Source organism: Glycine max, chromosome 14 (genome assembly GCF_000004515.6).
Source record: "Glycine max cultivar Williams 82 chromosome 14, Glycine_max_v4.0, whole genome shotgun sequence".
NCBI lineage: Eukaryota > Viridiplantae > Streptophyta > Magnoliopsida > Fabales > Fabaceae > Glycine > Glycine max.
This window is the reverse complement of record NC_038250.2, coordinates 47,040,397-47,050,582: the sequence shown is the minus strand read 5'-3', so window position 1 is coordinate 47,050,582 and position 10,186 is coordinate 47,040,397. Positions and strand designations below refer to the sequence as shown.

Here is a 10,186-nt window from a genome sequence, read left to right as displayed (position 1 = left end):
GCTTTTATTATTTGATGTATAGAAACCTTTTTTTTTCACAGTAGAACAGAAAACCCAATTCATTAAAGATGTATATATATAGCTAGAGGATAAGATTCATTAAAATAACTTACATAACTAATAAGTTTAATTATCCCTGGGAATAGAATATTCATGTAAAAAATTAAAATATAATTATAAGATTCAACAAAATCTTGTCGATCAGATGATATTACTTACATGAATTACACGATATCAATGAATATGATTAAAAATTAAAGTTTCAAAAATAATTATATTTCTCTTCATTCCTACCTCCGATCTCTTTGTATCTCTCCTACTTTTTATAACAATAAAAATTATGCAATCTATTCTTTTGACCAACACCTCTGTGAATTTTTTTTATATATGTCCAAATTATCTTCACCAATTTTTTGACATTTTTTTCTCAATGTGTTACACCAAATTTTATTTTTTCTTATATGATGACACATTTATCTGATGCATTAAACCGTAAAGATAGGACGGAAAGAAAATAATGTAAAAAAAAATCATAATTTTAAATGTTTTATTTGCATTTGTATAGGCATAAATAATACTTAATTATATTTTGATCCCTAAATTATTTAAAATACATCAATTTGATCTCCAAATTTTTAAACGCTTGAATCAGATCTTTTAATTTTTTAAACTCAATAAGTCATTTTTATCAAATTAACGTTGCCAGGATAAAATTCTAATAGTTTCATTTACAAAAGTGACGGCTAAAATTTATCATTATATATTTTTTCTTATTTTTAAAAATCACGAGAGGAAAAAAAATCTGATTCCTCCCTCCTCTAGGCTCCGTGGTGTCCTCCCCCTCCACCACAAACTACGCCACCTTCCTGGACCTGCAACGGCGATAATGTGTGGGGACATGCTAGGTGCACCTTTTGAAAGAAGGAATTACTTTTTTTTTGAATTAGTTTTATTTTCAAACTTTGATACAAGGACAATTTTGTCCATTCACCTAATTGCTGGGTGTACCAATAATATTGCTGGGTGCACCTAGCATTTCCCTAATGTGTGGCTGGCAACATAAACCCAATCATCTCATCACATTTTTGCCTATGAAACCATCAGAAACATCAATTTGACGGAAAAGATCTAATTTAGACATTTAAAAAAATTAGAGAACCTAATTTCAGGCGTTCAAAATTTGGAAACTAAATTAATGTATTTTAAATAATTTAGGAACTGAATTTTTAATTAAACCTATAAATAACCCACGATATTATTGGAAACCAGAGAATCGAGACCAGTGCTAGCAAAAATCAACACCTACTATAGGCCAGGAAAAGACTCTCATCTATCTGCATGCTAGGATTGGCTTTTCTTCCTTTTTTTGTTTATTTTCTTTTCATTTCCCAGTAACGTGATGGATGGACTTTATCTAAAAAATGTCAATAATTGTGATAGGGGTAAGAATTCCATGCGTCTATAAATGCAGTGCTGTTCGGCCCGGCCAGTGGCATTAGTATAATGGGAATCCGGTAACCAAATGAGGCCGATTTTGTTATTGGATTATTCATGTATGTAACCAGATCGGTTTTTAGGGAAGTCAGCAACCAGACCGGTTTTATAAACTCGGGCTGCGAGATATGCATGCAAAAAAAAAAAAAATCATATCTAGATATTATTTTAATGTCTCATTATTATTAATTTTAATATTTCAATTATTATTTTAAATTTTAGAATATGAATAAATTTTTTATAATCAAATAATGTTAATTATATATTTATATATAATAAATATATATAATTTTAAATTTTTTAACATATATCATATCAAATCGAATAAATTACTTCGAAGATCAATGAACGGATTGATTTTCATAACATTGTATAAATGTTTATAACCAGATTTATTATGCCCATGTGATAAACGGGTTCTGCAATTATGTATCAAATGTTTTTTTCCACCATATAAATTTTAACAGATAGATACAAGTGGAAAGTAACAAAATTTAAAAGACACTATGTCCCAAAACAAGTATTGTCCTAGATTGTTAATGAATATTATGGGAAAGAGAATAAGAATTTTACAAACTAATCTTATAATTAATAATACATTAAAAAAAATATAATAATATTTATTAAAAATATTAATGAAAAAAATAATTAATATTACATTAAAAAACTAACATAAAATTTATTGTTAGACTTCTTTTCAAATATGACACTTATTTTAACTTATTGTTAGACATCTTTTCAAATATGACACTTATTTTGGAACTGAAAATATCTTTTTAAAATATGACACATACACATGGTTTTTTTAATAATAAATCATCTCTATTAAATGTGCTATAAAGTAATAAATAAACATGGTTTAACCAATTACTCATTTTAGTCCTTACATTTATAAACAACTCATTTAAATCCCTATAAATACTTCTTTATCTGTTTTAATCCCTACCTCCAAAATTATAAAGAACAGATTAAAAACAAACTTTGTATAGGGACTAAACAGATGAAAAAGTGTGTAATTATAGACCAAAACGAGATATAGAAATAAAACGTAAAGATTGTATAAATATAAAGACCAAATGAATAATTAAACCCATAAACATTTACATTGCCATTATTTGACTAAAAAACTTGATGATAAAGATATAAGAAACTTCTAAATTTTTGTCCTCGCAAAAACTCTCATTCATTGGCTCTTGTTAAGGCTTCATCATCCAAAAAATTGAAAACGACTCCACAAAACATGAATGTAATTTTTTAATGAAAAATATTTGTGCAAAACAAACTCCATTCCCCAAGAGCATCATAATTAAGTATGTTGCCTACCATGATGCAGTAGCCGAAAAATATTAACGAAATGGGATCATATGAAGAAATGACGACATGCCATCAAAATCCATCATCTCAAGAAAAGTGTATTAAAAAAATTAGAGCAAATGATATAACATACAAGGAACGAAAGTTGCTTTTCAATTCATATATGAAATGTGATATGGTCGACAGTGTCGCCTTGTGTGTAACCATTATGAATATGAAGCTGGAAGGTCCAACATATTCTGTTTTCTAAACTAAAGATAAGTCTCGGACACACCTGATAGGACGACAACAACCACCTTAACGGAAATAGATGGATATTTGGGGGATGTCAATGTCATTATCCTCATCATCCTCACAGGCAACAACAACATCCAAGTGACGACGGTAAGAAGGTATTTCCACCTTGGCCACTTCCCTAGCCAAATCCACCATTTTTTTGTCCATGCGTTCTCTGTGCCTAGGGAACATGCTATTATAGAGCAGACAACTTCCACATGAAATACTATAAGCATTCAAACCTTTTGCCTTCAGCCACTCAAGAAGCTCCCTAAGAGTAGGATTGTCTTTTAGAATCCATCTGTCCCAAACTGTCCAACTCATATCTTGATGCTTGATGACCTTTGGTGGAACTGGCTCTGCAATGGAAAAGAGAGGCAGTGCTAAGTTGGCAAATGTGTTTCGGTAGTCCTCAACTTTGTGCCCTCCATCCAAAGCTTTGTACAGCTCCAGGCAGACAAGCCCTGTGGCCATGGCAGTTGATGTTGCAATTGCTGGAATGATCCGTCCGGCAATAAACTTGGCCTTCAGCTTGTCAACTTCAGGAATGCTGTAGTTCCGTGCCCTCATGTTTGCAAGCCCAGCTATCAGGTCCATATGGTAGTTTGTATCATCATCCTGTAGTTTTACAGCACAAAGGTTTCAGCAAAAAAAGATCAGACAAAGGTATTTTAACTTTGGATGAAAATTAGAGAGAGGGTTGGAGTAGCGTCTATTGTAGAGAAGATGGTGGAAAATAGACTTAGTGGTTTGGGCATGTAGAGAGAAGACCGGTAGACTCTGTAGTGAGGAGAGTAGACCAGATGGAGAGAAGGCAAACAATTCGAGGCAGAGGAAGACCCAAAAAGACTATAAGAGAGGTTATCAAAAATGATCTCGAACTTAATGATTTGGATAGAAGTATGGTACTTGATAGAACATTATGGCGGAAGTTGATCCATGTAGCCGACCCCACCTAGTGGGATAAGGCGGCGTTGTTGTTGTTGTTGAAAATAAATTGTAATAAATAGATAAATAAAATGGCAGGTGGAAGAGTTCATGTATGCCTATTTCTAGGCAAATACAATCTCAACCCACACTGACTCAAAATTCCAAATTGAAACTACCAAATTCAAATTAGACAACAGAGAAGGCTTTATCCAGCATCACTGAAAATCCAGTCAGAACAAAAACTCAATGAAAGAAAAATAGACCTTCTCAAACTGAACTGGTTTCATCCTGAACTCTGGTTGCAGCTTTGTCCGGCACCCCTCTAACTTGACGATTAAATCATTAATCACAGCTGCATCATCTATAGACGCAGATGAGAGACTGGTGGCCTTTTCATCTGTCACTATTTTCGCATCTTTCTTAGGCTGAAAGTCAGGTACTATCACTCTATCAACAGCTTCAGCCAACTTCTTAGGATGCTTCACCCAGTCAGGAATAGGAATACCAAATGTTTCTGCTCGTAATATAGAAGCTGCCATCAAAAACAGAAGATGACCCAGATCAGAGGATGAGAATTGCAGTGGATGAGGGAACCGTTTTGGTGCAGACCAGAAAGGAGCTCCAGTACTAGTTGCAGCATCTTCGGGAAAAGTATAAATTAATTGCTTTACTCGGTTAGCAAAATAATCTTCAAACCTGTGAATAAAAAACAATGTATGAGTGTAGGACATACAGAAAATCTAACACACTGACAATATAACAAGAGAACAAAATAATTTATTATAAAACAGCATACTTTAGCCTAGCCCATGTAATACAATCTTCAAAAGTCTCACACTTCTCCTTGTCCAAACACTCAAGAACACGCTCTAAGTTATCCCTCGCTTGAGCATCACCAGCATTCCTCATTGCATTAGTATATTCATTTGGATTAGATAAATATGCATTTACTTCAGCTGGAGTTTTCTCAAGCAAACCCTCAAACTCTGACCGAGCCCATGTCAAGCAGTGGTCAATGTTATGTGGAAATGAATGAACAGTACACATTGGTGCCTGTTTCTCAGGTGGATCTCTTGATGCGCCATAATTTTCAGTTAGGTGGGGAATGACCATTTGGGTATTGCATTTGGCCCCAAGAGTTCCAGATTCAAGAAGTGACTTCTGGAAATACAAGCACCTCTGATCAACATACAGTCTTGCATTCACATTGTCTAGTGCATTAATCACGACACTCAAGTTTTCCCAGAAGGTATCATGAAACACATTTTCAGTTTCAGGGCCAACACGATTTTGCAGAGCGTCAATATTAAGACGGGGATTTATAGATGCAGCAGCTGAAGCAGCAACTGTAGACTTGGCCTGGCCAATATTCCAATCACGGAAGAGGAACTGCCTACTTAGGTTACTCTTTTCTATGACATCATCATCAGTAATTGTGAGCTTTCCCTGACCACAAGAAACTCCCATTAGGGCAAGGTTTTTCAAAAATTCACATCCCAATGCACCAGATCCAACAACAAAAACTTCAGCGTCCTCTAACTTCTTCTGTAACTTTTGTCCAAAAACTGAAATCTGTGCATCATAACGACTATTCAATGGTTTTAAATCATTAGCATCAAGCGGTTCTGTAGGGAGTGATTCCACAGAGTCAAAGTAGAAAAACTGCAAAGGTCAGAGGAGGAACTAAAGTTAAAACCACAAAAAGGACAAGTATTTATAACCTCAAAAAAGAATGCTCAATAAATAGGGAAAGAAAAAATAGAAACATGGACAACATATAGTTGCCAATAGACTCGAAGGGGTATTGACTTAAGTTTTCTTAAACCTCGAAGGGTTCAAGTGTAGTTTTCCCTAAACATAAGAACATGATCCAGGAATCAAAATCTAAGTCAAGATCAAATTTCATTTATAAGAATCAAATTCTACAAAGTGCCTAACTCAACAGATGGATTTTTTTTTTGTTATTCAAGATATGATAGAGGTTGCTTTGTTTAAATCATGAATTATGGCTATGCGGTTATTTTTAAAGAAAACTATAGAAGATCCAGAGTAATAAAACATCAAGTGAAGCAGCAAACTGAACACACAATCCAAATGGCTGACTAACTCTAGAAAAATACAAGATGATACAATGATTATTGATTAACAAGAAAAAAAAATATTACTTACTTGAAAAAGTGGATGAAATTTCCCAGAGCATGCCTTTACAACCTCTTGTCCTACAATTCCACCAAACATGGCTGCCATAGGGTTCAATACTGCCCTAGCGCCAAAGGAAAATTGCTGTAGAAGTTTCGGATTCACATCTTCTAATCTTCCATCACCCAAGCTACCATTAATATTACTGGCAATAGATATTAGTTTCTGTGCATCATCCTCCGAACCAGCAACAGGGAAGCGACCTATCTCAGAAACGAACTTATCCAAAGCCTGGAATGCTAAATGCAGTAGAGGTGGGCGATCAAACTTAGAAAAATCACTCAGAAGAAAATCACCAGGATCACTGAGCGCTTCCCTGAGTGGTTTAAAGTTCAAAACCTTGGGTTGTTTGACTTGTGTGACGATACCACCTTTTTCATATCTACCATAATTTGTGGTGTCTTCTTCAAGAGTGAATGAATATGCTCTAGCATTTTTTATCTTTCTTGGCTTTCCATCATTCAACTCTTTCATACCATGAACTTCAGAGAATACAACCAGATCTCCATCCTGAAACTCGAGCCTCTCATCATCAACACAGGAAACAAGAGCAGGGTTGTCATTGCTGATGGATGCAATTATACCAGTATGGGGATCCTCTCCATCAACATCAACAACAGTGAACTCAGGCCCAAAATCACAAAACAGAGAACCAAAAAGGCCCCTAACTTCACTTTTAATAAAGGCAATAGGAGGCTGATGACTGTGGCAGTAATCATTGAACTCAATGGCTTTCTCAAGACTGATTTCAGTGAAAACAACAGCCTACAAAATAGTTGAAATAAATAAAGATACAAATGAATTCATGATTGCGGGTGAGCAGGAAAAGTTCACATTAAAGTGCACCATTAACCAACATTCACAATCCAAGTGATATATATCACTTCAAAATAAAAATATTCTCAAGGACAAATCTTGCTGAAATGGTCAAGAAAATTCAAATGTGCTCTGCACTTACCTCATTTTAATTAACAATAGTTACATTTTCATTAACTTCAAATAAAGTCGAGAACAAATAGTCAAGTGCCGTATTACAGTCAGAACTCAGAAGTACAATTAAGACGTTAGCAAATAACTCCGGCATGTGTAAAACAAAATTAAAATACAGTAGTATTACAGACATAAGAACCACTTGACTCTATGCATTTACAGGAATCCCCCCTCCCTAATCAGTCATTTTTTAAATGGCATAATATTGTTCACTCATTGTTAATCACCAGGTTTTGTAAATAATACACATCCATACAAAACTGCAGCAGAAGTTTCAAATACATGAAATTGAAACACATATAGCTATGAAACATTAGAAGTTACTCTTGCAATATTACATATGAATAAGGAAAATTCTTTTTTTCTGAAGTTCCATGGACATCAAAACACACCACAGCACACATATAATCACTTGATATAAAGCAGATGTACATATAAATGCATTTAAGAAAGAAAAAAATGAAGTTCCAAAAATAAAACAGGAGTAGAAAACAAGATTGGAAGTACCTGGAAATTAGAAAGTTGTTCTTTTGTCAGCTTCGATGTTAAGCTTAGTACAACCACGGCATTGTTAAGCTCTTGCAACTTACTAACGGAAGCCTCTGCCCTGTTCTTGCCAACATCATTTTCTGAAAACACAAAATTACTAGACAAATCCCATAACTCCACATTTTCTTCATCGTGCAAGGTTACAGATTTCACCCCAGCAAGAATGAGATTCTTCGCTGCAAGTAGTAAACTTTATTAGAATACAGAAAAACAACATAGCTTACAAAATGGTTTAAATTGCATTATGTATTTATATACTCTCTTAACTAATTAGAGAATAGCACATAAGCAAGAACCTTCAGCAAGGTTGCCCAACGATATGCAGCAATGACTTTTAACCAGTTGATAGGTATATGTATACGGTGAAATAACATCCAAACTCCCAAGTTAACGATATAAAGCTTGAAATACAGAACATGAGCAACTAGTAATCATTTTCAGCATGGACAACAAATAACAAGAATATGAATTGTACAAGTCTGGAGATATAAGGTTGGTCTAGTGGTGAAGGGAGAAGGGAAGGGGCAAGAGGTCGCGGGTTCAAATCCCCCCACTAACAAAAACTAACAATACTAACAACTAACATATGCCTATCCAAAAAAAAAAAATGAATTGTACAAGTCTATTACTCTCCAGCACTTCATTTTTCAGGTTACAAAGGAGACCAGGGACCAAATTACCAATCCTCCTAACACCAATCCTGATAAACAACACAACTAAACAATTTTCTTTTATTTAGAGAGAGGTCAGAAAACCACTGCTAGCATGATCACCAAATCTAAGGACCTGTTTAGATAAATTTCTTAATAAGCACTTATTTACAAAAACTCTCTTGTTTAACTTACATATATAAGCTAATCTTAACTTACAAGAAAAGCTTAATTCATTTTACCTGGGGTTTTTTTCTCCTATTAGTACTGATTTCTGAAAAGTTTATCCAATAAGCGGCTAAATCAATTTAGCAGTTGAGAATTGAAAGTAAGCATGATTCATAAACCTTGCAATCTCCTATAAAACCCCGAAGATTCATTTAACCACAACCCTTGTCCCTCACAAAAATTGAAAGAATTAAAAGGAAAGCGTTCGAAAACCAAATTACCAATCTCAACACCAAGACCCTGCATCCCCGAAACGAGGACGCTGGACGCAAAGAGCCTCCGCATGGTCTCCCGGCCATACACGGCGAGCTGCCGACTGTGCAGATCCTCGTCGATCTCCGCCGGGTGCGAATTCCCCAAAGCCATTCCTCCGACCGAGTTCCCGAGGCTGTTGTCGCCGCCGCCGCCGCTACTGAATCCCTGGCCGCTGACGTTCACCGGCGAATCCGCAGCACCGGCACCCGAGCAGGCAGCAAAGCTCCCGATCCGAGCCTTCTTGGGAAACGACGCCGCAGCACTATTGGTGTTGGTGGTGGTAGCGTCACTGTCTACTTCTACAACCACTCCTCCTTCCCTCACTCTCTTTCTAGGAAGCATATAGTGCAGTAAGCTGCAGAACACACAACGAAACCGCACCATCGAAATTATCAGCAAAACAAAAGCAAAAACAATCAAGTTAAAATTAAAGTCATAATAATAAAGAAGAAGATCCATGCTGTAGAGGATATATAAATAAATAAGCAAAAAATGCAAAACCCTTAGTTACACGTGATTCGAGTGTGGAACAATGAAGAAAAGCAACAACGGAAGATGAAGGAGGAAGGTAGGGAAGGTACCGAATAGAACTTGAGAGAAGGAAAGAATAAAATCACAGATTGGACAGTGCGAATCGGAGAGAGAGAGAGAGAGAGTGTGTGTGCTTTTGAGGTTGGGTTTGAAGATGTGAGTGTGAAGAGTGAGAGTGCGCTTGTTTGATATAATAAGAGAAAGAGAAAGAAGGGTATTTATGGATTTGCATGTAAATTTATGTGAATGTTGCTACTACTCACCTAGGGTTTTGGCTAAGGCCATTTGTTTTCTTTCTATGTTCTGATTTGAGCCTGTTACTAGTGTGATAATGGAAGAATCTTGAGCGGTGTGTAGACAAAACGAATGCACCGGGACGAGTACATGCCACGTCGTCGTTTTATATTGTCGTTCGTTGCATCCAAACCAAACCCACCATGAGACGGGTAGTGGCATATTCTTTGACCCCGCGCGTCAACCAGCTAATTGCTTGTTACTTGTCCTAATGTAGGGAGCGTTTAACCTTTCAAAAAGATTATTTATCTTTTAAAAAAAATATATAAAAAGTTATGTATTGTTTGATTATAATTCCAACTTTTTATATAAAAAAAAACTACTCAAAACAATCATTTTTTCCAAATACTAATTACTTTCACTAGGTATAAGGGAGCACCCAATCCCTAAAGACATTCAATCTAACCCAACTCAATTTAGATTTTTACCAGTTAAAATAAATCATTAAATTAGATTAATTTTAATTCAATAAATCC

General features: G+C 35.3%; 1 protein-coding gene across 3 annotated transcripts; it reads right to left on the bottom strand.

Annotated features, from left to right (window-relative positions):
- Nucleotides 1-2,938: 2,938 nt before the first annotated feature.
- LOC100799433 (ubiquitin-activating enzyme E1 1) lies at nt 2,939-9,803 on the bottom strand. 3 transcript variants are annotated; one of them, XM_006596372.4, is made up of 7 exons: nt 9,680-9,803; nt 8,852-9,240; nt 7,711-7,928; nt 6,184-6,978; nt 4,811-5,676; nt 4,278-4,710; nt 2,939-3,702 (listed from the first exon to the last, which is right to left on the bottom strand). In XM_006596372.4, exons 2-7 carry the CDS (start codon nt 9,225-9,227, stop codon nt 3,106-3,108), a joined length of 3,285 nt encoding a protein of 1,094 aa, XP_006596435.1. In that variant the 5' UTR covers nt 9,228-9,240; nt 9,680-9,803; the 3' UTR covers nt 2,939-3,105. The 3 variants fall into 3 exon arrangements, with proteins under 3 accessions (XP_006596435.1, XP_003544897.2, XP_006596434.1); XM_003544849.5 differs by having other exon boundaries at nt 9,467-9,709; XM_006596371.4 differs by lacking the exon at nt 9,680-9,803 and adding an exon at nt 9,397-9,667.
- Between the last annotated feature and the right edge of the window lie 383 nt (nt 9,804-10,186).